General features: G+C 34.6%; 3 protein-coding genes, 1 non-coding gene and 1 pseudogene across 7 annotated transcripts; 2 read left to right on the forward strand and 3 right to left on the reverse strand.

Annotated features, from left to right (window-relative positions):
* Window positions 1-567: 567 nt before the first annotated feature.
* On the reverse strand, window positions 568-639 carry TRNAH-GUG (transfer RNA histidin (anticodon GUG)). The gene has a single exon. It is a non-coding gene; the product is annotated as a tRNA-His (tRNA).
* A 5,923-nt stretch (window positions 640-6,562) lies between these two features.
* Window positions 6,563-10,508, forward strand: LOC132173129 (transcription factor bHLH110-like). The gene is made up of 7 exons (XM_059584716.2): window positions 6,563-6,690; window positions 7,427-8,111; window positions 9,166-9,291; window positions 9,396-9,461; window positions 9,618-9,683; window positions 10,154-10,213; window positions 10,401-10,508. Exons 1-7 carry the CDS (start codon window positions 6,563-6,565, stop codon window positions 10,506-10,508), a joined length of 1,239 nt encoding a protein of 412 aa, XP_059440699.2.
* A 1,112-nt stretch (window positions 10,509-11,620) lies between these two features.
* SFH12 (SEC14-like 12) lies at window positions 11,621-17,911 on the reverse strand. Of its 4 annotated transcripts, none has more exons than XM_059580009.2 (15): window positions 17,646-17,911; window positions 17,375-17,513; window positions 16,642-16,903; window positions 16,090-16,189; window positions 15,638-15,904; window positions 15,335-15,412; window positions 15,139-15,240; window positions 15,011-15,060; window positions 14,746-14,845; window positions 14,525-14,620; window positions 14,231-14,344; window positions 13,516-13,639; window positions 12,266-12,618; window positions 11,872-11,949; window positions 11,621-11,769 (listed from the first exon to the last, which is right to left on the reverse strand). In XM_059580009.2, the coding sequence occupies exons 2-15, from the start codon at window positions 17,400-17,402 to the stop codon at window positions 11,758-11,760; spliced, it is 1,764 nt and encodes a 587-aa protein (XP_059435992.2). In that variant the 5' UTR covers window positions 17,403-17,513; window positions 17,646-17,911; the 3' UTR covers window positions 11,621-11,757. The 4 variants fall into 4 exon arrangements, with proteins under 4 accessions (XP_059435992.2, XP_059435990.2, XP_059435989.2 ...); XM_059580007.2 differs by having other exon boundaries at window positions 12,266-12,657; XM_059580006.2 differs by having other exon boundaries at window positions 12,266-12,660.
* A 2,117-nt stretch (window positions 17,912-20,028) lies between these two features.
* LOC132171876 (serine/threonine-protein kinase ZRK1 pseudogene) lies at window positions 20,029-21,343 on the forward strand (annotated as a pseudogene).
* Window positions 21,344-22,153: 810 nt separating this feature from the next.
* ZAR1 (HOPZ-ACTIVATED RESISTANCE 1) lies at window positions 22,154-27,475 on the reverse strand. The gene is made up of 2 exons (XM_059580004.2): window positions 27,020-27,475; window positions 22,154-25,019 (listed from the first exon to the last, which is right to left on the reverse strand). Exon 2 carries the CDS (start codon window positions 25,009-25,011, stop codon window positions 22,450-22,452), a length of 2,562 nt encoding a protein of 853 aa, XP_059435987.1. The 5' UTR covers window positions 25,012-25,019; window positions 27,020-27,475; the 3' UTR covers window positions 22,154-22,449.
* Window positions 27,476-27,859: the final 384 nt, after the last annotated feature.

Raw genomic sequence — 27,859 nt, forward strand, 5'->3', positions numbered from 1 at the left:
ATATAAATTTTCTACAAACTAAGTTTCAGAACATAAATGCTTAAAATTTAGTTTCTAAAAGTGTTGTGTTATTGAAAAATGTTATTAAAAAAGAATATGCTATTAAAAAAATGTCTCAAATGCTAAGGGACGATTCGCACTTTTAGAAATTGGGTTGAAATAATTTTTTTTTTTTTAACCCAATTTATAAGAAATTTATGTCATTTAGAAAAGACTTTATTATTTAGCAATGAATAACGATAGAGACCATTTTTTTTTATCATGTAATTATTTAACAATACTAATGTGATATTCTTAATTAACCTCCGAATCAATATTTGTTAAAAGAAAAATCTAATGATCAATTGAAATTATCGTATTAACATTTTGAAACAATTATAAAATAAAAAATATGATATATATAAATTATTACTGCGCAAGAGGCCAAATGCACTTGACTTTCAGTCTAAGTGATGAAGCTGGTGGACCGGTGGTTGGGATCCAGACTTCCAGTGGGTATGTAAATACAAATCTTGCCGACCAAATCACAAAAACTTGGAAAGAAAATGATTTAAAAAAAGGCGATTTTGTGGCTGCTGGGATTCGAGCCCAGGTCTCCACGGCCACAACGTGGAATTCTCACCACTAAACTACAGCCACAATGTTGTTCAAGGGATGAAAATTATATATCTTAGTATATAATTAGCCTGAATGCTAATTATATATATACATTTATATGATAGAGTGGATTTTTTTTCTCTGGATTTGGGCGATGCAGCGCATTTCAGGTGCTGACTAACTCAGGCCTAGATCGGCCCAGCAATGGTATTTTGGCAGCTATCTTTAACGAAGACGGAGAACCCACATATATCTTTTTCATCACAGGGCAGTTAGCAATAGCAACGGAAGACTGTCATGTAGCTAAAGACTAAAGTTACATTGAGTGGCCAATTTTTTTGTTAGAGATAAAAATAGGAGTAAAATTATTTATTTATTAATATCATACTTAAAGTTATTTATTTATTTTTAATCATGTAATATATATTAAGCAATCATATAACCACCCAATATCATGTGAACAATTTATTTTAGCAAGACATATGCAATATACTCATCATCATGCATTATCTCTCTCTCTCTCTCTTTCTTTTTCCCAGCCCCTCGATCTTTTATTCTCATTGCCTTGATCCCTTGGACTCTAGGGTATGGGAGGTCCCTTGTTGGGACGTTGCAGATAAAAGCAGCGACACTGCCTATTGACGCCTGTTCCCTCTTCCGCGCCCTCCACTTTGCAAAAAGCATTACACCTGATTAGTTCCATCCCCTCATCTCCCCTCTTCCTACAAACTCCCTTCAATCGTTTGCTTACTTCATGATATGGATATTTTCCCCTTCATTGGAGCATCTTCACGTTCACGTTCACCTTTTACAATATGCATGAGAAAGTTTTAAAGCCAATTAGACACAGAAAGAAAGAGAAAACGTTATTTACTCAATATTTTGGTGGCTATTGATATGACATTATGAGTTATAAAACCATGTTAATTCTATCAAATATAAAATTCAAAACATCGATAAAATAACATTATTTTTTTATATATAACAGTTTTCAGAGAAACTTTTCTTGATCTTACTACGGTTTGAGTTAGAGCTACAAAAAATTTGATGTTAGATGATGAAATATCAATGAGTGAAAATTTAGATAAGGGTTGAAATAAGAATCGTAAGATTTTTAAATCACAATTAAGTGATACCCAACATGTGAAATATTTAATTAAAAGCAGAGGTAAATTACGTAGACAAAATTCGAACTTAAAACTTTTCTTTGATACCATATTAAATTACCAGTTGTCTCAAAATTTTAAGTTGATAGAAAAAATTGGGGTAATTACTTTTTTCCCTCATGAACTACCACTCTCCATTAATATGGCCTCATAAATTGACATTCTGACCACTCGACTACCTCGAACTACAATTTACTTAGTAAAACCCCCGTTGTCAGGGAATTATATATATGGCAATTTGAAACCCAATGTTTAAAAATTAGCAATGTACTCCCCTAATGTTTCAAAAAATTTCAATTCAGACCCTTTGTTACTAATTTTTGTATAATTGGACGGAAATCATCACACTTGCGTCTCACATGGGATTTTGATGCTCTCTGTTCCAATTTTGCCCTCATTAAAACCTATAAAATTACGTAATTACCCTCAATTTCATAGGTTTTAATTATGGTAATTTCATAGGTTTTAATGAGGGCAAAATTGGAATAGAGGGGAGACGCACGTGTAATGATTTCCGTCCAATTAGACAGAAATTAGTAACGGATCGGAGGGTCTGAATTGAAAATTTTTGAAACATAGGAGGGTACATTACCAATTTTTAAATATTGGGGTTCGAATTGAAAAACTCCTGAAACTTCATAGGATAAAGTGAATTTAACCCTATATATATATATATTAACTTTAAGGGTATTATATGCTAATTTTGTTTATAAAGTTAGGGTATTTACGTCATTTAAAGTTTTTTTTTAACGAGGTTGAATAATAGAAGCGGGGTTTGGATAAGAAAATTGTAGTCCAAGGTAGTCATGTGGTAAGAGTGTCAGTTTATGGGGCCAGATTGATGGAGGGTGGTAGTTTGCTGGGGAAAAAGGTAATTACCTCAAAATTTTAATTTAATTATTTAACTTGTATTCTAACTATGGCCTAACACTTAAAATAATTAATTTAATGTTTCAAAAAAAATTAATTAATTTAAATTAGACAAATTACCATTTATCCCAAAAGTTTAAACGTATAGAAAATGGATGATTTAATCATTTAGTTAATGTTATGACAATAATAAGGGGAAAAAGAATTTATATAACATGTCTAATAATGATACGAACTACTTTTGATTTAACTGATTCCAAGTTAAAAGCTATATCGGATGCTAATTATAGGCATAACAAATAGAATTGAAACTACTTACCTATAATAAGAAACTCTATTGTACGCTAAGTTGAACATAACAATTAACAAAAAACAATGCAATAAATAAAAGAGAAAAATATCTTAAAAAAAAAAATCTTTTTTAACTCAACCGTTTTTGAAATAGCCCTATGAAGTTTAAAGTGTGCTAAAGCGATACATCAACGTTATCAAACTACTAAAGTGTGTCAAAAATGCCACTTTTTTTTTATTATTATTATTATATTTCTATAATACCCTTATTCTCTTAAAAACCAAAATAAAAAATTAATAAAATAAAAACTAAAAATGTAATTTTTTAAAAAATGAAGAAAATTATTTTTTAGTTTAGTATATTTATATATTTTTTAATTAAGAGTGACACGTGTCACCATTTTATTAGCGTTGACGTGACATCTAACAGAATTTGTAAAATATTTTAACGGAATTTAACTGTAGAGACTAAATTATTTTTTTGACATATCTTAGCTAGACTTCTGAATTCACTTTCATACGATATTGAGCAATTTGTAATTTAGGCCAACTATAGTGCTAATTTTTTATATATGCCAAAAAAACTTGTTATTATTATTTTTATTATTTTTAATTTTTATTTATGCACCCCTTTGGTTTTTTTTTTAAAAAAAATAATTTAGTTTAGTTTTTTTTTTTTTTTTGATTTTTTTTATTTTAGTTTTAAGAGAATAAAATTAAAATATTCATGGACGAACCACACACAGTCTAGTTGGAAGGCGACACATGGCATGAATGATTGTTTGAGGGAAGAATGACCTTCAACTGGAGGGAACATGGTTTAAAAGGGGAGGTAATTAAGCACTCCATTCATTCATTCATTCCAAAAGCACACACTTCTTCCATATATAACTCTTTCGGTCGAGGAAGAAAGACTTTTTTCCAAGTTCTCAACTAATTAGGTATTATAGGTATTCCCCACCTGTTCACCCCGACAGGCATCTAAGCCATTATTCCCTATAATTTCAAGCCCCTCTTAACGTAAAGTTGGCTGTGCAGATTTCAGCATCATCAATATTTATTTAATTATATTGGCTTTATAAATCCAATGCCTTTCAATTGGGCAACTTTATACCTCATTTTCAAGTGCTTATACACTAATAAATGTGTTACTTTCATGAGTCGTAAAGTTTCATTATCGTATCAAAAGATTAAATTTATCTATGATAAATCATACAAATATATAATAATGAGAAAATGTATGGGGAGGGGATGCGGGAAACTTGGCTGAATCCTCGGCGTTGTTGCCAATCTTGCGAGGAATATGTTTGGATTTCTCTGCTTTTGATAGGAGCGCCAAATCAATGCAACGTTCCCCCGCTTGGCATGGATATATGATTAATTATGAAAAAGTATCAAATATTAGGTTTAATAGATAAAATTGTAATTTAATATTTAGGGTTAATAACTTTTTTGGTACTTGGATTTTGAGGTTTTTTAATTTTCCTCCCTAGGTTTTAAAACATGACAAAACTAGTACCTCGAATTTTGGAAAAGACCAAATCACCACCTCCAGTTTGAAAAATTTTATAGGGGTAGTTTGACCACCCCCAAACCGGCCTTGGGGGTGGCTCAGCCACCCCTAGGGTCAAACTGGGGGTGGCCGGAGGTGGTTCGGCCACCCCCATAAACTTTTTCAAACTGAAGATGGTGAATCGGTCTTTTTCAAAATCTGAGGTACTAGTTTTGTCATATTTTAAAACCTAGTGGGGGAAATTAAAAAACCTCAAAACTTATTAACCTTAATATTTAAAATTGTGTATTTTTTAAAATATATTTTATTATTTGCGATTTAAAAATATAATTTTATTTAAAAACACACTCTTAGACAATTAAAAACAGCATGAATTTTGAGCTTGGTTGACTAGCAATAATTGATAACAAATAATAATTATTTTCCATCTATCTAGAATTTAATAATGTATATAAGGATTTTTTTTTTCTTAAAGCTGTCGAAGCATATAATGGATCCAACGTGGATTCCAATTCGTGATTATATATGTATGAAAAGTGGATTAGACAGACTACATACTTTCACTTGTAATTTTAAATTCCATGTGACCTAGAACGTATATACAAATGGCATCTTGGGATCCCAATGTTTTTCCAATAAATAAATTTTTTAATTAATGGACAAAATTTTTCCTTTAAGATCCCAACAAATTTTTGTAATATATATATATATATATATATATATAAAATGAAGAGGCAGAAAGAAAGAGGAATTAATTTCGATGAAGTTGGAGGTGGCATGGCGACAAACTTGCCCATGATCTTTATCTCACATTCTCCCATAACCTTTTTCTCTGATGTTAACTTTTGTGGGGTCTGATCTGATTAAAATAGTCCTTCTTTTTAAATTAGTGAAAGACAGCTTAATATAGTTAATAAAATCTAATAATCCAGAACCGCCACAATCATATAACAATAATTAAACACATCGGTGACTGGACTCTTCCTTGTGTACTAATCTTTTGGATTCATTCTAAGTTAATGATTTATGTCATTAATTAATAAACTTCTCCCGCTTTCTTAACAATAATATTCCTATGACCCGCAAAAATTCAGATGTTATAGAAATTTATTCGTGCATGCTCAAAAAACAATTGCATGTCAAACACATATGATATCATAACAGAGATAATAACTAGCTAGAGATTTTAAATTCGAATCCTAGTTTTGTAATTTACTTCTCATTTCAATAAGTAATGTGCTTGTGTTTGATCTGTTTATGGAATTTCCTTCTTAATATCATTTAAGAATTTAACTCATATTAGTGCAAGGCATTTGAATTAACAAATTTAAACCTAATTAGATTACCTTAATTAATGTATCAGGCATCACTATAAATGCAACATATTTACATACCAGTGGAAATAAATTGACTTATTTTCTGAGAAAATCATTAATGCAGTTATACAAATTAAGTAGCGGGCGACATGTTTCTATATATATGATGGTGGGTCCTAAATCTAGGTTAATTAGCAAGTAAAAAGGTCCATAATTTTTTTTTTTTTTTTTGGATGAATGAGCAAAAGGTCCATAATTATGTCTTGCTTGTTCTCTAATGGCATGGCTTTAATACCTATTTACAGTATCCAGAATATTGTGAGGCCCATCGAATGATGATTGGGGGGGGGGGGGGGGGGGGGGGGGGGGTGTTGTGGGGGGTGGAGGAGAAAACCATGTGTTTTTGAGCCTCTAAACCGAAGACATTATATATACATGATCTCATAAATGGTTTTTTTCCAATATAATATGGAAGATATAGGGTTTCAAGAGCAAGTTAAGTTGCTTAAAGTTTCCTATACATGAGAAAAAGGTCACTTGTCAAGAGCGAGAGAGAGAGAGAGAGAGAGAGAGAGAGAGAAAGGAACCTTCGTTCTCTTTTATTTGGAAGGCAACTTTTAAGCTTAGACTTGAAGAGTAAAAGAGAAAATACGACCAAGTGAGAAGGCAAAAGGAGAGGAGTGTGGGTTTGTCTGTATCATTTGAGCTATATATTTGTTTTTGAATAGAGTGGCAGATCCGTGCAGTTAGTTAATTAACTCCATCTACTCATCATCTTGGGATTTTCAAGTTCATAAAGAGTAAATCTAATGGAGTCTACAAATATTCATCATCAGCATCAGCTCCAAGAACAGTTCACTGAGTATATTTTTACTTCAGCAACCCAACCTGGCTATAAAGCATCAGCTACCCATGATTGGAGCCCAAGCTTCGTTTTGTAAGTACTACTACATCTATATATATGCATCTCCAGTACGTAGTTAATTTTCTTGAGCTTTTCTTAATATAACTAAATCCATGCAAAATTAAGCTGTTAAAACTTGATAATATATATATACACACATATATTCAATCCGAGGATTCAAGAGGTCTTGTTTTCTGATGTTTTCAGTAACATCAATGAAACATATAAAATGATTACGCATAGCTAGAGTCAAGAGTACACATATATATTACCACTTCTCAACCAAGCTAATCTTTTTTAAGAATATATAGTTAAGGGTGATCAGTATGTGTAAAACTAAAATATAATATTCACTGGTTTCTTCATAGTTGAGGCGCTTGATCACTAGAATAAAGTTAGTTTCCTAGGGTTAATCTTTTGTGAGTTTTTATATATATATATATATATATGTTTGTTGACGTAGCTTATATATATATATATATATATGTTTGTTGACGTAGCTTGAAGACCTTTCTAAAGGGTTTTATACACTTATGTCTTGCACCAAATTACAGTTTACAGACTAATTAGGAGAGTATTTTGTGTGATTTTGTAATATTTTTGTTAGGTCTAAAACAGTACCATGTAAATCTTCGTGTCTCTATTTGGCTATTTGGCTAAGCTTACTATAATATTTGAACTCCAATCTTTTTATTTTTCTGAATCGTTGGATTGGCTGCTTATATATACGAATTTCTCTCTCTAATTTTCTTCAATATTGATCATGCAGAAATGGTAGTAACTACAATAGCTATATCAATATGATCACAGCTGAAAGCGTCCCAATTAGTTCAAGGGAATCATGGCCAAAATTTTCCATTGATGATCATCCTCTTCTTAGCCGACCTTCGGTTTGTCAAGACTTACTTTTTTGTGATGCAAAAAGTAGCCAACAATCAGCCAATCAGCTGCTGCTTCCAAAATTCAAAGAAGAGATGCCAGACACTTTCCCAAAATTGAGTGAAATGGTATGCAACAGCCTCTCTAATATTGCAGAAGACCAATCACTTTCACTACCAACAAAACATCATGGACATCAATGTTCTGCTAATTATGATCTATGTGAGAATCTATGTCTCGGCAACTTCTCTTCTGCTGGACAAGAGCCTTCGGCTGGAGATTTGTACTCTAATAGTCAGAACCCTGCAAGTTTTGGAGGAGTAGCTGGATCCAGTAGTTATAATTTCAGCCATGTTTTCCCATGTTTTTCAACTTCAGATCTATCTTCTTCATTAGCTTCAAATTCTTTGGGCTTAAACTTGCAAACATTGGATCTCTTGACATCTACCAATTATGGTGGGAATTTTAGCCAGGCTTCACATGATGTTGTAGGTGCTCCTAAAGGAATTAGTACTTCTCTAAGCCCTGATCACATGCAAGACCTCTCAGACAGCCCATCAAACAGCTCCAACAAGGTGAACATCTTCTTCTTCTTCTTCCCAATAATTAAATCATTGATATATATGATATTGCTTTTGCTTCTGTTAGTAAAATTATCATAAGCATATATAGACCATTGCAATTACAACTGCAGAAAAATAAAGGTATATAATTAACTGACAACAAAAAATGGGCTAGCTAGAGGTTTAGACCCTAGAGGGGAAGATAAATGCATACCATTGGAGTTTTTGGCACTCTCAGACTCTCAGTAAACTAATTACTTTCTTTTATTATTTTTATTATTATTATTATTGTTATTGAAACACGACATTTTGAACATGTTAAATCACCAGTTATCCTAAAAGCTTAAACTTATAGGAAGAAATAAATTTAATCACTTAAACAATACTTTAACACTCCACTCACTTGTGGACTCAAATTACATTTTTAATAGGTGAGACACAACACGTAAAATATTTAATTTAAATAGGGATGAATTGACGGAGTCAAAGTTCAATCTCAGGACCTTTGGCTCTGAAACCATGTTAAATTACCAATTATCTTAAAAACTTAAGTTCATAGGAAGATGTAAATTTAATCATTTAATTAATACTTTAATAAAATATAAATACTTTCAGCTATAGTTAGCTAGTAAAGCCAATATACATATATAGACTCAATGACCGTATTATATATTGTTAGAAAAAGTTTGAAGGAGCTAGATAGCTAGTAATGACAATATTGTATCAGATATTTGATTATATCGAAGGAAATCCTCCAGTTTTTCTGTTTCAAGTTTACATTTCTTTCTGCTTTATCATCTTCGTACGTGTGGATAACTTTTACTTTATACATTCTAAGAATTCTCCTTACAAATTTTGTTCTCTTAATCATCAAAGTCTAAAAAGTCTTCACTTATAACATCACATTTGCTTCGTAAAAAAAGGTTATCAGTTGACGATCGACTTCAGTATCGTCGCTGATAATGGTAGAAGTCGTTACAAATAGCATAAGAGCCTAAACATAAATTAAAATTTTGGAGTGTTCCACAATGTTCATAAATTAAAATTTTCTCCTTGATTTTAAAAGACGCCAGGTTTAATGAATGGAGTTAGAAGAGCAAAGAGAGAAAGTAGTGCTTCTGAGCCAAAAGAGTCATATGCAGAAGCTAAGAAGTCGCGGTCAGCGTCACGATGCTCATGCCCACCACTGAAGGTCATTATATATATATATAAGATACTCAACAAATATTCAAGTTAAATTTAATTACTCCACTTTGTAATAGTGCATGTGCGCTTGTGGGATTGGTTTTAAACTAGGTACGAAAGGAGAAGCTAATGGACAGGATTGCAGCTCTTCAGAAGTTGGTGGCACCTTTTGGCAAGGTATAATTACTATCTCTCTATTCTCTGTCGTTTCAATATGCTTTATCAGAACCCACTAATTATGTGTTTCTAAGAAAGGGGATTATAATATCTTCGATCGGCCATGCTTCTGTTCTGTCAACTTTTTTTAATGTTTTGAATGGATGGAGGTTGCAGACAGACACAGCCACCGTATTAACAGAAGCTATTGGGTACATCCATTTCCTTCATCAACAAGTCCAGGTGATTACTTTCTTTTTTTACTTTCCAACGTTTGATCTCTTCTGAATCCATGTATGTGATCATGATTTGATAGCCTCATAGCCATGGTATACTAATATCAGACAACTAGTGCAATCGAGAAAGAAACGTAGAATCTACTATAAACCCGCCCAAGTAACAAAGGTTTTGAATTTGTTGGCATTTCCGCTAGATTTAAAGTTTGAATTTTTATGGGTGTAAACAACTTTTTGGGGTTGTTCAACCCAATTCGTGGAGGGCGCATTGCCCTTCAGGAGTGGAGTGAATATACGAAGTGGCATTTCTCGAGAAATTTCTGTCATTTAAAAAAAAGAAGTGGAATCCACTTTCATAAATTAAAGCTACCGTGTTACTAAGGAGCACATAAGATATGCAAAAAATAACCCACACACTAGCTGTATTAAAGAACGTGCACTTCTCATTGGAACTCAAACAGGTTTTGATTTTTGCAGGCATTGAGCACGCCTTATACGAAGTCCTCGCACAGCAAGCCCATTAGAGCCATGCAACCGGTAAGATATTCAATTCTTCTGGCCATATATATATATATATCCCTTAACATGGGAAAAATACATATTATTTAAAGAACACATATGAAAGGAATTTTCTTTGACTCAATTTTGAAAGAAATCTTTGTCCATTTATTATATTCAAGAAAATTGGTTTGATATGATTTGTTTTTGTTAATAATAATGACAGGGTTTGAGGAAGGAGGAAGGAGCAGAGCCAAAACGAGACCTTAGAAGTAGAGGGCTGTGCCTCCTGCCCCTATCATGTGCATCATATATAGGTAGTTATGACGTCTGAGGGCTTTTAGTCACCACGATCACCAATAAAGGAGACAATTTGAAGGCTGTAATTTAAAAAATTTACTACTGAAATTATGAAAATTAGATAAGCCTAACTTATGCTTACCAGGAAAAGTATCATCTCCATTTCAAATAAAATGAATAGTATCTGGTTAGTGTATTTTAGAAGGGTAAAATTGTCAAAAAAAAATTAAAATGACAATTTTACCCTTCTAAAAAAGACTAACCGAATATTCTTCATTTTATTTGAAATGAAGAGGATCCTCTTCCTGCTTACCAGGCTAGCTACTCTCATGGACTTAATGCTTGCCCACGTTTTTATTGTACTGGGCTCTACTCATGTGCAAATTGGTCGACCTCTATATATGACAATTGTTCATGTTTAGCAAAATTAGTCAGTCTTTTATTAGTGCTCATAAGAGTACTATAAATTATAAGTTTCTTTTTCTAATTTATATTTCACTTATCATATTATCATATTAGTTACTAAAATACTATCTACCATGTAATAACCCATATTATACTTGTCATTTCCATTTATGTAAGTAAGTGCTTATTGCTTGCTAGGTCACATGGGTATTCAAATTAGTTGTGTTTTCCATGGTTTTCCGATGTTAAAACATTCTAACAAAACGGCTCTCATACCTCTATCAAAACACAACGTTCCTTGTTCCTTCATCGATTGGTTATATCCTCCCCTTCTGTATCTCTTTTTCTAGTTTCGGCCTCAGATTAGTTTACAAACTAACGCTACCACTTATCACGTTAGCTACTAAAATGTAGATGGTCAAATATTTGTAAATCGATTATATTAAGAATTGTAATACCTCATTTTCCTCTTCCAACACTGTTTTTCTTTTTTTCTTTTTCTTTTTGTTTTATTTGCCATCCAAGATCTTAATCTCTGGCCTTTTGCTCCTTATCACGGAGCACAAGCATCGAGAATATCACTTGTTTATAGGTCCACCAGCCTTGGTGGCATTCTCTCTCTTTGGTCATCATCCACACCATAATAAGGACAATAAAAATTGATGCTCTAAGACTTGTTTGGCATTTAGATGGACGGGACCCCAATTATTACTGAATATATATATTATATATATACGCAAATTAAATATTCGACAAAAGCTTTTGATTTATATATTTTGCAAGGGGACGGAGAGTACATTTAGGTGGCTTTGGAGAAGTGAACATCACCGCACTTGGTATCCTGAGAGAGCATCTCTAGGCGTTCAGCATTTCCTTCTTCACCAGCTAAACTGCATTATATGCCAAAGTTTGAAAATCAGACAATTCCACCTAAAACTTAATGTTGATGAACAAAAATAAATACAGCAATGTTATGGTCTTTGGTAACATACCAATTTCTTCTTCTTCTTCTTCTTTTTGTCAAGATAAGCTATGAGCTCCTCTTGATGGACAAGTGAGTCCTCTAAAGCCTGAAAATCCAAGAGTAATCAGTATGGGATCAAAAAACCTCCAACACAATCAGGTATCTAATTGGATAGGATTCCCAACACTTTTGCTACCATATTTTTTTCAAATCCACCATTGGATCATGTGGGTCTTACATATCCAATGGTGGATTTGAAAAAAATATGGATAAGAGATGAAAGAATAGCAGGTCTCTAAACAAATAGGACACAATCATCATGCAAATAATAGCTTTTGTTTTCCCCCCCTTTTGACCGGCTTTTACTGCTATCTTTAATTATATGCATAACAAGGAATTTCCTGGAAACCAACAATGAGTACCTTCTTGGTTGCCATAAGCTCTTGCTCCAAGGCATCAACCCGGCTTATAGCAGCATTCAGTATTTGTTCCTTCTCAGCTGGCATGCCAGCAGGTTTCATGCTCAAAACACTAACTTTCTCTTCCAATTCAGCCATGCGTTTCAAGACAGACATGTACTCGACGCCAGAGATGGCAGGTTCAGGAAACTGGTGTGAAGGTGCCTGGCCTTTGAACATTGTGTCAACACAGTAAAAGGGGCTGGAGTAGATGGTGGCATCTGTGACCTTCTTGGGCATGTTGCGGGTCAATCTGACCATGGTGACAATGCCCATAATAATGGCCATAAGACCAGTAAAAATTTGAGAGCTGAACCCTTCAGGAATTTTGCAAGCATCATGCATGGCAAAACAATCTGCTGCTGAAGTTATAGAAAACTTATAATATGTATGATTTTTTTTTCAAAATAATATAGCAAATGCTATTTGGATCGGAAGGCAAAATACAAAAGAAAGAATAAGGTCGCCTAAACATTGTTTTTGCATAAGGAAAGCATATAACCCCAAAAATTCACACAATCGTGAATTTAATCTATCAAAAAATGGTTCACATGCATACAAATATACTCTACCATTTGCTGGTTTCATAAAGGGTATCTCTATCAGGAAAAGCCTATATATCATAAATTCTTAAGAAGGAAATAATAGAAGTGTTGATAAAAATTGGTCATCATCATTATATTAGCAATAGCACCCTGTTTTGCTTTGTAATCAACTAAAAGAAAATGGTTGACAGAATTATGATGCTCTTCCTGACTAAAGCTTATGATTTAACTAGGCTAATTAGTGAAAACTAACATATGCAACATAAGTACAATTTTCTCCTGTATCTTCTTCCTAGGTGACATGTTGTGACAGGTGCTGTAAAGCCATGACATAAGCAGACACCGGACCAGTTCATAACATTGTGAATACTCGAGTTAGATGGAGGAACATGCTGAACACACCAGGTCCAGGTTCCCCCATTTTTTCGTAAATGATCCCAGATCTAATTCAAATGTCTGAAAGTAAACGTAGGGAAACAATTGCCACTTCTTTCTAATTTCTTCTTGAAATTCCAAAACAAACTATGTCAGGAAAAATAGGCAAGCCTAATAGTCATGCTCAGATCTATGCAGTTACTTTATTACTCTTCATGATATAGATAAGAGCCCATAAATACTTTAAAAATGAGTATGTATGTATATCTGCAACAATAAACATAGGCGGTGTACCTTTTGAAAGGGAAAATCTTTCATTATCTACCATCTTTTGCCAAGTCAGATCCACTTTTTTATCAACCACTGGGACAAATTCTTCATACCTGTAGGTTTCTTGGAAATCTTGTGTAATGGAAACCTGTGGGGTTTGTTGTTCATCAAAAGTTAGAACTGTCACGTATATTGACAAAAGCGACAAAATACAGAGGAAATCGGGAAGCCTCCGAGCCGGGGGTTGCGGGGGATGAAGAAATAAGTGAGCATAAAAGAGTGCATGTACATCAAACACAAATAAAACGAAGTGGAACTCTACCCATTTCAGATCCCCCAACACCTACTATGAAGACAAACAAAGGAGGGCATTTTGACTTGTGTCATACTAGGAACCCATGGCGCTCCAGTCTTTTCAGAGTCACGTGTCCAAAATAAAAAAAAAGTAATGCTCAACAACCCGTAGAACAAGGTTTCTAGGTACTTATGAACCTAATATATTCCACCACCAGGCATTCCAACTTGGATGCCTCACACTATAAACAAGGTCCTTTGAATTTAGCTTCATTGGATTCATCAAGAGAATGAATGCCAATGGTGCAAAAATATTTTCCAGATGCCCTAAGCAACTCTTTCTGCTTAAACTAGCTTCTGACACAGAGACATAGAGTTTTTTTTTTTTTTTTTTTGAAAAAAAAAAATTATTGACAAGATTAAACATGAAGCCTGCAATACTTACTTCACGGATAGGAGCGAGTTGTGTGTGCTTGATATGCTCCCCTGGAAGTCTATAAGGGAAAGATTGCATGTCATCTACATCTGGAGCTGCCTCCATGCTGGAAGAGTCACGTCCCTGAAAAAGGACACATGAAATAAATTAGGCAGTTTATCATTGACAAGGAGCACGGAAAGCCATTGGAAAGCACAAATAATTCGGATGGAGATAATCCAGCACCAAAAAACATTACAATTAGAGGGGTATATCAATGAGGAAAAAAGCAGAACAGATACATGTTCAAAGATCAAGCAAGACCTTGGTGTACACTATCTTGTCCTCAGAAATTGTCTTCTCCTCAGTGATTTGAGTCTTGGGTTTCTTTGTACATTTATGATCACCATTTTGAACCATCTGCAGGTCCATAAATCAAATAAATAAGGTTGCTAATTCTAGTTTAAATCATACAAAGATAGTCCGTCGACTTGTAAGTAACAGGGGAAAACTGAAAATTGTAAAAAAGGAGTTTTCTAAATCACGTTTAGTATCTCATTGTCCTTCCATGGGCCTTTATCAGAACGCATGCAGCCTCCTTGATCGGCACAGGTACAAGTGCCTCCTAGAAATTCTGGCAACTCACTGGTGCACCAAGACAGCCAAATAATTTTAAGTACAAAAAGAAAAATGGAAAAATGAAAGAAGAAATTACTCATCTAAAATAGAGTAGATATAATAAAAAAAAGTAAGATAAGAAACCAAGATGAGATAGAAGTGCAAAGTACTTTAATCATTAGAAACTTTTACCTAGCATCAATTATTTCAAGCAACTTGCTCTGGTATTTATTGCCAAGAACCTGGTTAATAATACGAGTTACTGATTAATACATTCCCTAAATCAAAACAAGCAGATTCAGCATAAGATGTGTCCATACATGGATTTTTGCTGTAGTGTTAGGGTCAAGGAAAGACTTCACAGTGTTCCACAATATTCTAAATCCAGAACCAGCATTGATGATGAACATCCGACTCAAAGTCTGCAGTGAAGAAAAAAATTCACATGGCATCAATAGTCCTGTTATCTTCAGTATAAATACAAGGTACATAGACAACAAATCAGAAAGACATTACCTCGGGATAATTGTCACCATCAATCTTCTGAAGCGAACCAATAAGTTCCCTGGCAGCTTTGTTGAAATTTTTCAGTCCCTGTGGCATTGATTCAACATCAAGATAATCATTATCCAAAAAAATAAAAAATAAACAGAACATCAAGATTGCTTTGCAAAACATTCTCCCTCACTATCTCTCTCTCTTCTCTCATTGTTTGTGCTCTACAGGATCTTTTTTAATTTTGTGGGGGGGGGGGGGGGGGGGGGGGATACCTTTTGCAAAATTACAGCTACCTAATTTTTTATTATTGTTCTCACGTACCACTCCTTGCACATCCAGGATGGTTGTACTTTGATCAATGTGCTTCTTTGCTGCAATTGAACAAGCTGGGAACTTTACAGCAAATGTCCTCTCAAACTCCCGTACATGGTATTTCACATATCGGTCCATGTTTGTGACCTGCATCATCTTGGTTGGATCTACTTTGCCTAATCTCTCGATGTACACAGGTCGTCCATCCTTATCTACTCCATGATGCCCTTGGGGATAGTATTCCAGGACTTCATCGATTTCTTTAAATTCAAAGTCCTTTAGAAAAAGGGATAAGAAAAGAAAAAATGAATGCAGCTCAGCTGAAGGGGCACACTTGGGAAATTAAACTTCTTTTTTGAAAATAGAAAAGAAAGCACAATTAGAGCAAAAAATGAAAGCAAATAAATAATAAAAACTTTGAACCATCTGTAGCCTCGGCCACCCATTTCTGCAATAAATACCTCAATAATAGTGTCAGCACCAAATTCCTTCCTCCACTGGATTGTGTCAGACCACATTTGCTTTGTTTTTTCAATATCGAATTTCCTGGCCTTCAAAAATCTGTAGAATCAAAGGGCAACGTTTTAAAATTACTTGATAAAAAGTTTTAAAAAATGGCATTTTATAAGAAAAGAAGTACAGCCCTTATGTTCGTCTCCTCTTTCATAGAATTAATCTTCACAAACTACTCAATGCATGCCATTTACTTCCAAAGGCACTGTCAAATATTAACTAAGATGTTTAATCTTCTGGCAACACATTGATTTCAGTGCAGTTATATGCAACTGTGAGCTTAGAAGAATGGGATATATGATAATTTACCAATTTAACAGAAGTATACATACATGAACATATTGTTTATAATCTGAATAATCCATTTTTCCCTTTAAAAAATTATCCTTTTTCCTTTACTTCTTTATAAACAAATTTTGTTTATCTATGGCCATGTAGTAGAACCAAAACCATACACATTCATCCACAGAACTGATGGTGGAACAAAAAAAAAAAAACACCTGAGCATCATATGATAATCATCGTGCTTCGCAGGCAGTAGCTCCTCCAATATAAGCGCTTGACGGAAAGCATCCACAGCCTGCAACTCCTCCACATCATGCACATCCTCGATTTCAACAGACATGACTTTACTACTTTTCCTACCCTTTCTTGTCAGCGAATGCCTGAACTTGGTGGAGGCATTGATTGCTTTCTGCTTCAAAGACCCAATTCTAGTCCTCTTCTCATCATCGAAGTTTTCAACATCAGATCTTTCCTGGGCTGTAAGCATACTATCATTATATATAACCACCATATGTGAGGTATCAAAATAGAAAAAAATTAAAGAGTTTCCTATCATTGCTATTTTCATTCTCAGCATGTCAAAGCATATGAATATAAATCTATTTGTGCAATCAGCAGGCAACAAAATTCTTTGGCTGTTAAACACCCAAGAAAAAAAAGAAACAAGATAATAATTATCATTAGAGTTGAACCCTTAATACTATTCTTCTGCAGATATATATAATCCTACTTACACTCTGACTGGTGGCAATATTGCTGATATTCGTGCACAGGTGAATAAAATCACAGAAAGTTTTCCATTTACTGAATATTTGGAATCTTTTTAAAACAATAGAACTCTAGCTCTTATGGTCGGTGCACAAGGGAATATGAACCTGATAGGGAACTTATTATTTATTAACAAGGAAATATACGAAGAAACATGAAAAGATTTCGAACCGGGCTTACCAGGTTTTGGAGAAAGTGGTGCAGACATGGTGTCACTCAGTAAGTAATTGCTGTATCGGCTTCGACGAAACAGAGGGAAGAAGAATCAAGCACTCATATCACAGAAATTGCGAGAACCACCAAAGCCTTGCCCAAATGCCTACATTCCCACCAATATTTCATCACCAAAACTTAAAAAGAAAAAAGTCACGCAATCAAACAATATCTATCTCCAATTCTTCAACAAGAACAAGAAAAATAATAAAATAAAACATAAAATCGTAATTTTTACCTAAAAATCGAAACCCTTGAAAGAGGTTTTGCGGGGGGGGAGAGGCAGAGAAAGTAGAGTATAAAAGAGCGTGTAATTCTGAAGAATAAGAGCGTCTGTTAGAAAATGGCGGAGATACAATGAGGTGCAGACACGACCGCACAAGGCGCGAGAGCATATGATCTTGACCTTGTCTCAGCGCCATTGGATTTCTCCAGCTGTTATTGCTCTGAGAGAGAGAGAGAGGCGAAATGCGAGGCCACTCCGCTCAAAACCTAACGGATCCAACTAAAGCGCCTTTTAGCTGTTTCCCGGCAAAATGGTTTTACTGCTTGGCGTCGTATTGTATGATATTAAACGGGGGAAACCTCTCGTCGTTTTGCCTTCCCCACTCTCAAATAGCCGTTAGTTTTTCTTTAAAATAATTGCAGCGGTTGTTCAAGTCGCTTTAACAGCATTCTCATCCCGCTCCTTATTTTGAGAAATTTCTATTTTAGGAAACAATATGGGGTAGTATGAAGTATGAACAGTGCTCCCTACTACTACTAGAGAGCTCTTCTCAAATCATTAAAAAAAAATAAAAACATAAAAAGTTTGGCATTCACTCTCATTTTAAGAATAAAATAAATAAATTCTTAAAAAAGATATTTAAATGGAACATTAAAAATAGATTCTTAGTTTTGAAAAAGTAGATAGCTAAAATATTTAAAAAAGAAATGATTTTTGTTACTTTAAAAAAAAAAAAAAAAACTAAAATAGAGAATAAATTTAGAGAACGGAATGAAAAATACTCTAATAAATGCGTATTTTTGTTAATGTGTTTTCCAAAGAAGCGTAAAAACGGTTTTGAGATTTATTATTATTATTATTATTATTTTGTGGGATTCACATTTTAGAAAATGTTTTCGAGACTATATTCTCTTAATTTGAGAAATTCAAATAGATGTAAACCCTACTTGTAAAAAAATAATAAGAGAAAGAGCACAAAAAAAAAAAAGGGTGTAAATTATCATATTAATATTATAAGATAGTTATAAAATAAAAATATAATATATTTTTTATTACAAAATAAGAAGGGACGACCGTGGTCCGTAGACTTATATATTAATATACTTTCGTAGACTTAAATATTTATATATGTAGTCTTTACGAACAGCAATCTAGTAGTATAATTTTAAATCAATCCGTATGAAGGTGATCATAATATTGTTGTTTGGTAGTGGTGTAATACGTTTTCTAATTATTTTGCAGGATCTATTTAATATTCTCATATATTTCAAATGTAGTTTAAATTCATGAGGCTAATCAATCCCTCAATTTAGACCTACCTAATCATACCGACCCCAATCATCTAATATTTTATTGTTGACAAAGGTTACATGTAAAGACTTTGTGTAAGACATGTTGAATGGTCTCCCCAATTAGGGGTGAGCAAATTTACAATTTACCGTCTATTGACCGTCACTGAATCATCACTGATAAACAATTAACTTTCAGCAGTCGGTAGGCAGAATAAAAATATTATTTTGACATTGGTTCGGTTTGGTAGGCAGTATACAAAAAATTTCATCGATTAACCGACAATTAACCAATTTTTCAAATGAAATTTAAATTTTATTTGGTAGGTTGTCTTATTGTTTTGTCCTATTGATTTGTGGTTGTTCTTTTGGTAAGTGTTCCATGCAAGGAAGGAGGCAAAGTTTCGTATGGGTAGGGGCCAAGGAAATTTTTTTTTTTACCTTCAATTTTTTATTTATTTTTTCCTTGTGAGTTGGGGGGTGGCCATGGCCTATATGGGCCACCCCATTCCTCTGTTTCTGTTTCTTTGAATACTTTTTCTTTTCATTTATAAATATAAATGCTTTATTAATTTTGTAGTTACAAGAAAATTGATAAATATTAATATCAACTGATTAATTGAAAAAGTCAAAACTATTCATTGTCGATACGAAGTTGATTAATTAATCTAGTCAACCTATTTCTACAATTTGGTAGGCAAAAATACACGGACCGAACCTATGGCCAACGCTAGCATTTAATATCTTATTGTTGATAAAGGCTTGGATCTTGACTAGCAGAGTTGAGATAGTCAGATAGAGACTTTGCAAGTGGCACATTTTGTCTGTTCCTCCCAATTATTACTTCTCCTCCAGTATTGTCAAAGAAGGTTTGCGCTACACTTACTTCCTACGAGATATCCATCTGCTTTTGGGGACGCTGGGGGAAAAGGGAGTGGAAAGTATTCTGCCTTCAATGCGGACCACAGAATGCATTGAAGCATCCCTCACGAGTGGAGATAGTCAGATAGAGACTTTGCGCGTGGGACATGTTGACTGTTCCTCCCAATTATTAATTACTTCTCCTCCAGTATTGTCAAAGAAGGTTTGCGCTACACTTACTTCCCACGAAATATCCATCTGCTTTCGGGGACGCTGGGGGAAAGGGTATTAATTAAAGTGAACCCACATTCAAGCCCTGCAGGGTGGGGAGAGAAGAAGAAGAAGAACATCTGTCAAGAATGGCCGGAAAGAGAGAGAGAAAGAGAGCATTTCTAGAGAACGGAGGGCTTGTATTGGAGAAGGTGGTGGCCTCTTGTAACGGCAGGCCTATGCCCATCCGTACCTTCTCCTATCAACAGCTTATCTTGGCAACCAATAGCTTTGATCATCGCCTTATTCTTCATGCAGACCAGGGGTATGAATTGTACAAGGGTTCTTTTGAAGGCAGAATACTTTCCATTAAGAGTTATAAAGAAGTGTCCAGAAAGGACTTGGCCGTAGGGAGTATAGCTATTTCCACAAAGGACTTGGCCCTAACTGATATAGCTATTTCAGCAAAGACGAGCGCTCACAAAAACATTCTAAGACTGGTAGGATGTTGTCTCGAGACTTCAACTCCGACTTTAGTGTATGAATATGCTCAAAATGGAGTCCTTGCCGATCAAATTGATATCTCTCGACGACAAGGTATGTCCATGGTGTGGCATAGTAGGTTAAAGATTGCAAGGCAAATTGCTTATGTAATTGCATATCTTCACACAGCATTCTTCAGACCCATCATCCATAGGCATATAAAATTGGAAAATATCTTCTTAGACCATGATGACGTTCCCAAATTGTGTGATTTTTCACATTCCATTTCAATTCCTGAGGGTGAAACTCACGTGGTAGTTGATCGGGTGATCGGAACTTTGGGTTCCTTATGCCCTAGATATATGGCTACAAGCATCGTAACAGAGAAAACGGATGTCTATAGCTTTGGTATGGTTCTATTACAGCTTTTAACTGGACAAGATAGTTATCGTTTATGCAAACTAGCTGGTAATGATTTTAAGAATGAGAAGTTGCTAGGTTATTTGAGAAACCACGCCAGTAATATTACGGATCCTACAATCTTGGCAGAGGGAGGAGGAACTGGTGTGGAGCAACAATTACAAGCTGTGCTACAGCTTGCTCTCACATGCATAGAGGGCGATCCAGATGTAAGGCCGACAATGGTGGATGTTACAAAAGAACTCAGGTTGATTGAGCGGTCCATCGCATGATAATTTTATGCTTGATCTTGAGCCTCGTTTTGCTTGAAATTTAAGTCTTTGTAGAGTTGTACCCTTGATATCTTCATTCTGTCCGAGTTGAACGTGAATCTATCGGTGGTTGTTTTCGTAATTTTAGAAAGAAATAAAATAAAAGTTAATTATGCAGTTGAATTTGATATCATTTTAGTTTTTAGAAATTTCGAATTTTGCCATTTTTTAGACTTAACAGGCTGGCTGAGCTAGTATTTCCACTTCCCCATATTTGAATTATTGGACAGAAGAAGATCAACCTTCTTTTTCCCGGAGCAACTTTGCTTATCACCACTTTTGGCTTCTTCATTCCGATCGATACAATGTATTGATCACTTTTTGTTTTTTTTTTTAATAGTGTTTTTAATTACTATTCAATAGTTTAAGAGCAACTTGCTTATCACTATTCTATTATCTTCGTTTGAGATGATGCATAATATTAAATATTAATTAAATAATTTAATTTATCTCTTTTTATAAACTTAATTTTTTGGACAAAGTGGTGATTTAATATAGTAGAAAAGCAGATGTCCTGAATTCGAATATAGTTTTCGTCAATTCACCTTCTATTTCAATTAAATATTTCAAGTGTTGAGCCTCACTTATTAAAAAAAAATTTGAGCAGAACATCAAGATTTACGTGATTCGGTTTAACAAGCCGACGTTACAAGATTTACCACACTGCCCACCTTTTGACTGCAGATAGTTTATCCTTATTATGCAGCATTGCAAGTGATCCGTTAACCGGTCCAGCTATCAAAAAATATATATATATATGCTTCAACAAAACTCATGGTAGGTAGTAAATTGTATTTTTCCCTCTTATTGAAGACCGAAATCAAGAAACAATTGACAATTGTAAACTTAAGCTGATGAGATTATACTACAAGCTATCCAAGAAGTAAGGACCCAAAAAGAGAAAAGGATCAAGAAATAAAGTATTGGATTTTTTACTTTTCGCCATACTTTTTAAGAGAAAGATTAAAAACAAAAAAATAAGCATACTCTTTCTCACATTTCTAGCCATTGAAAGTAAACCTTTAATAACTTACACATTGAAGACCGCTAGTCCAGACCAATGGCATGATATATCTGTAACACTGTAACAAAAAAAGGAAACCAATTTCTTACAAGCATAACAATTACCATATAACTTACAAGTTTAACAATTACCATATAAGAAACAGAAAAATTTCAAGTTCCATAATCAACAATAATACATCAGAATTCAGATCCATTGCCCTTGCATTTGTTATAGCTTTAGCTTCTATGCTCTCCCTTCTTCCAGACATCACCTCTGAACCCAGATTCGTCAACTGGGAAAAACTCTAATTCTGGACTCCAACTCGCATTCACAATCCTTAATGATGGCATAACTCGTTGCATCTTCGACCATTCCACTCCCAAATCAGAGAGAGATTCGAACATCAAGGCCTCAATCTTCCAAACAGTATTGTCATCTCCCCAAAAGCTCTGATGGAATTCTGCAATATTACCAGAGGAAATTGAAAGAAACCTTAATACAGGAAGTGATATGGGGTTGAGCCACATTGGACTGATCTTTCCTGGATAAAATTGGAGACACAGCTCATGGAGTTGTTGTGGAGGACAGAGTTTATCAACCTTGGTAATGAGGTCACTACCATCACTATCAAAGCAACTCATGGACAAATATTGCAGTTCTTGGAGATTTACCAATGCATTGATCTCATTATCTCCAATCTCATCAGCTCGAGTTATTTGTATGCTCAGCATCCTGAGTTTCGCTAAATTTCTCAATTCTCCAATGCGACAACCTTCTGGTTGGCTTGATCTTGCAGGTCTAAACCCTAGCAATACTTCAAGGTTTGAAAGCCTTCCTAGGCCTTTAGGAAAGCATTCAAGTGAACCGCAATGGCTCGCATCTAAGACCTTCAGCTTCTTAAAGGTCACAATGTAAGATGGAAGCATTTTCAGGTTTTGACAATAACTTACATCCAAAATCTGAAGGTTACCAAGCTTCTCAAGTGAGGGTGGGAATTGAACCAATGGATGAGTGTTGCTTAAGTTAAGGTAAGTTAAGTGCTGAAGGGAACCAATCTGATTTAGAATACCTGAGAGGGATGTTTCAAAGATTGATTTGGAAATATCAAGTACCCGCAAGTACTGAGGCTTGCAAAGTGCTTTGGCAGTGCTGGATGCAATCTTGTTCACTTCAGCAGTCTTGGTTGTTGACAACAAAGCTCGTAACTTTTGATTGCCTATAAGGTGCTTCGAATCCAAACTGCTAGTCATCCCCAAATGGCGACTACTTGTTCCATCTTGTTTAAAGAATGCATCATCTTCAGCGATTTTTAACACCAAATCACGAACCATATCATGAATTGTGCAAGTGTAAATTGTCCCATTGTAAGTCTTATCAACAACCTCAATCAAACATCGATTGGTTAATCCTGAGAAACAATCTTCCCCGGCTTCAGTTATTAATCTACCACTTCTCAGCGGGACAAAACACTCTCCAATCCACCAGTGGACCAACTGCTCTTTACTGATGACACAATCCTCTGGGTAAAGAGAGAAACAAAGAAAACATGACTTTAGATGAGGTGGAAGCTCATCATAGCTCAACTGTAGTGAAGCCATCAAGCCTCTCTCAGAATCATCATTTTCTGCTAATTCATCACGGAAATGGTCTAAGATTCGCTTCCATTCATGATATCGAGATGGTTTACAAAGCATCATTCCTCCAACTACCTTAATTGCTAATGGAAGACCCTTGCATTTCTCTACAATCTCCTTCCCAATATTCTCTAGCTCAGGGTATTTACACTCACCTTCACTTGCTGCAAATGCAATATTCCGAAACAGTAGCCAACTATCATCCCTACTGAGAAATTTAGGCCAATGTATTCTGTTTTCCCTCGCTCCCATCTTTTGTACAACTTTCTCAATTCTTGAAGTAATAATGACACTACTTCCATTTCCTTTAGGTAATCCTTCAAAAATTCTCTCCCACCAAGCAAAGTCATGGCCCCACACATCATCCATCACAATCAAATACTTCTTCCCTATGAGATATTGGTTTATTTTCCTCAACAATTCACCTCGATCATCCCCAACACTAGCATCTCCCAAGTTCCTTAACATGCTTCTCAAAATTTGTTCTTCACTAAAAGTTTGTGAGACAGAAACCCACATTCTTCTTTCAAAGTGTCCCTCTATTTCTCTATCATTGTAAACTTCCAGAGCAATGGTGGTCTTTCCTAACCCACCCATGCCAACAACTCCAATTGTCAGTATACCATCATTTGCTTCAAATAGCCAATCTTTTACCTTCCTTTTGTCACCTTCCAATCCTACCACTTTCGTATGATCGTACACAGGTGAGCTCCATCTTTGGGATAAGTCATTGCATCCATACACCATTTGTGGTTGGTTTGAAAATGAGACACCGAAATAAGATGCAATGTCTTGTTTGATTTTGGTAATTTTCTCATTGATTTCTTTGAGGCGCTTTCCAGTCTGATATTGACCTGGAATCTTTGTCGGATAGATGCACGTTAACCAACCAGTGGAAAAGAGTTCATTATCCCTGGACTGAAGTTGGCAATCTGCTAATATGTCTTCAGCTTCAAAAATCAGCTCTCGTAAATTGACCGTGATCCCTCGAAGAGTATGCTGCTTCCTTTTGAGCCTATCAACATCTTTGAGGAAGCTTTGCATTAATAGGAGCTCACTCTGCAATTTTTCAAACTGATCTCTGAATTCGCTTAAAACGCGGCTCTCTTCTGAAAGAGCATTAAGCAGTTTTTCCAAGAAAACGCTTACTATTGCATCCACCATGTCTTTGCCTAGCAAAACATTATAAGAGAAATGAGTCTTCAACATTTAATGAAATATTATAGTAAGAATCATCAAAGAATGGAGGAAATCCAATCAAGAATAGTAGAGATCAGGTTATCTCAGGAAGAATGTGTCCTACTAAAAAATGCCAATGCCCTGCTGCTTGGACTGCTATTAGATTACCATTGCCTAGAGTTGAATGGCATAAGCTGATATGGCATCCAAGAGCGATTCCGGAGCATATTTTTGGAGTTTAGCTAACTGTGAGAAACAGATCTTCAACAAAGGTTTTACTACTTAAATGGTTTTATAATGGGAATGCGATGTGTGTACTGACTTGTAGAAGAATCTTGGAAAGCAGAAATTACTTATTTTTACAATTGTAGATTTTCTAAAAGAATTTGGAAGCATTTACCAGAATTATGCTCAATTAATGCATAGATAGGAGTATGGATGTGGAACTCATAGTGGGCAAGTGCGAATGTAAAGGGTAACAGTTTTCAAGGTATTCTGCTGTAGCTAGTTTGGTAAGCTCATATTTACCATATTTGGCTAGAAAGAAATGCAAGGAATCGTGGTCGAAATCATGGAAACGGGGAAGTTTGGCAACATACTATAAAGGAAGATGTCAGAGATTAAATCTGTTCTGGCAAGCCTAAGAAATAACCTTCCCAAGCTACATAGAAATTGGAGCATTCCTTTGTCTTGTTTTTTTTTTTTTTTTTGGTTAGTACCAATTTCTTTCTCTTTCGTGTGAAAAATGTTCATTCATATCTTAAATCACCACTTATATAAAAATATGAAATTGATATAAAATAGAAAAATTAATTATTTAATTAGTACTTTAACAATATCTGTTAAAAGCAAATAGATAGAAATTTCCTCCAAATTGGTATGGAGGAAATATCCTCAAATCAATGTAAAATAGTACCAAGTATCTATAAACATTTAAAATGCACATTAAATTCTTAACCTCATTAATAGCAATTTACCAATTTAGACTAAATTTAATGTGCCTTTTAAATGTTTATAGACACTTGGCACTATTTTACATGGATTTGAGGATATTTCTTCCATACCGGTTTAGAGGAAATTTCTGTCCAAAGCAAATACTGTTTTTGTTCCGGAACTTGTTTTTATGAAGTTGCTTCCCTTATATATTCTTTCAAGAAGTTGTTTCCCTCAACTAAACAGATGGGCACTAATAATCTCCTTCTCTAACACGTTTCCCAACCCCAAAAGCCAAGATTCAAAAATAACTATGCAATGTTCTGTTTGTTAATGTGTTTTGGAGGGAAAAAAACATTTTTTGATGTGACATAAAAGTAAAAACCGTCTTTTTGTTTTCAAGGTATTTGTGTTTGAGTCATTTGTTAATGTTTTTGTTTTTGTTTTGAGAAGAAAAAAGTGTTAAGGTTATAGCAGACAAACAGAAATCAGACAATTAGCAACCAACAACTACTATCTAGAGACAGGATGAACCACAACAACATGACCAACACCGTGCAGAAGTTTGAGTCTGCATCAAACTCTTCAAAGTCCTCATCTGCTCATGCGCGGCTTTGTAATTTGCTGTCTAGTTTATCGTTTATTTGTGTTTCAAACTTTAATTGTGAATATTTGTAACTTATCTTTAGTTTGTTCTGCACATGTAAGAAAGTATACTGATGTTTAAGAACTATTGTAACTGACATGTCAAGTAAAGTTCTTTATAAATTCAATACAATCGACTGTTTTGGAACATCAACCAAAGCAGATTTTCTCAATTCAGAAAAATAAGAGACAGAAAGCAAAAATTGCATATAAGTCTTCCATCTATCTAAATATGGCCTTTCCAAGTCAAGAATGCAACATAGAATTGGAACACAACAGTGCAAATGCAAAATACAAGGGAAAGACTCAAATATAACTCTAAGAAACTTGTTTCATCATGCTTTTAACATTGAATTGAAAGAAGAACAAAAAGGAACAGAACAAAGTCTAAGCAGTCAGGGTACGTTAAACTTACAATTGGGTTCTGTTCACAGTTTAAACTCTTCTCCAATGATGCCCAGAATCTCACAGAACCAAGTGACTTTGACCTCCAATAATAGCCTCCAAATCTCACAGACCAAAGATCAAACAGATTGTCAACAATCTTTCTAATGCAGAAGCCCCAGTATTGATGAATGAGAAAGCTTCAAGGATAGATGATCCGTAATGATTAAGCTTATATGCTCATGCCAATTGCCAATGGAAGCTGGAGCCATCCTGTTTCAATATTTCAGACCTGAATTTACATAACCATCCTTCAATTATTAGACCCAGTATGACAACCCAAGGACATTATGGTAATGCGATCGCTAATTGCTCGACAACCCAATGGGTCAACTAGAACTGGTCCACACGGTTGGTTTGAAGAATAAGGCAGCATTACGTAGAAACAACATTAAACTTTCCTTTCATCTCTGTGGTTCCTTCCTCTTGCCTTCCCAAGTGACCAGAGCCCCGGTCGGCTGCTCTGTTTCTTAGAAATTGCTAAAACTATAATTAGAGTCTCATCACATTACAAACTTAATTTTTAAGCTTCACAATTAAGCTTGGCCTAATCAAAATTAAATTTGACCCTTTATTTGTATTTTGACACCTTCGAATGAGAAATTTTGGTTCTGTTTATGCTTACCACAACTAGTAACTAAAGAATAAAGATAATCAAAAGCTATGATCCATGATCCACTAAATAATTTAATTAATTAGTAGTTGACATAATAAATATAACGTGAATTATCGTGTAAATTTGTAAGGAAATGTAAAAATTGTAGTATCTTCAACATGATCAACATCCATATTTAAAGAGGATATTTTCTTG

The sequence above is a fragment of the Corylus avellana genome, chromosome 1 (assembly GCF_965113065.1).
Source record: "Corylus avellana chromosome 1, dhCorAvel1.hap1.2, whole genome shotgun sequence".
NCBI classification, from domain to species: domain Eukaryota; kingdom Viridiplantae; phylum Streptophyta; class Magnoliopsida; order Fagales; family Betulaceae; genus Corylus; species Corylus avellana.

Coding starts and splice junctions, on each gene's coding strand:
- ZAR1 (XM_059580004.2), bottom strand. CDS start 25,011: ATGGTGGATGCAATAGTAAGCGTTTTCTTGGAAAAACTGCTTAATGCT.
- LOC132173129 (XM_059584716.2), top strand. CDS start 6,563: ATGGAGTCTACAAATATTCATCATCAGCATCAGCTCCAAGAACAGTTC. Junction 9,292..9,395: donor GCTCATGCCCACCACTGAAG/GTCATTATATAT, acceptor GTTTTAAACTAG/GTACGAAAGGAGAAGCTAAT. Junction 10,214..10,400: donor CCATTAGAGCCATGCAACCG/GTAAGATATTCA, acceptor TAATAATGACAG/GGTTTGAGGAAGGAGGAAGG.
- SFH12 (XM_059580005.2), bottom strand. CDS start 17,402: ATGTCTGCACCACTTTCTCCAAAACCTG. Junction 16,190..16,641: donor GATTATCATATGATGCTCAG/GTGTTTTTTTTT, acceptor TTGATTCTACAG/ATTTTTGAAGGCCAGGAAAT. Junction 12,664..13,515: donor AAGATTTTCCCTTTCAAAAG/GTACACCGCCTA, acceptor CTATAACTTCAG/CAGCAGATTGTTTTGCCATG.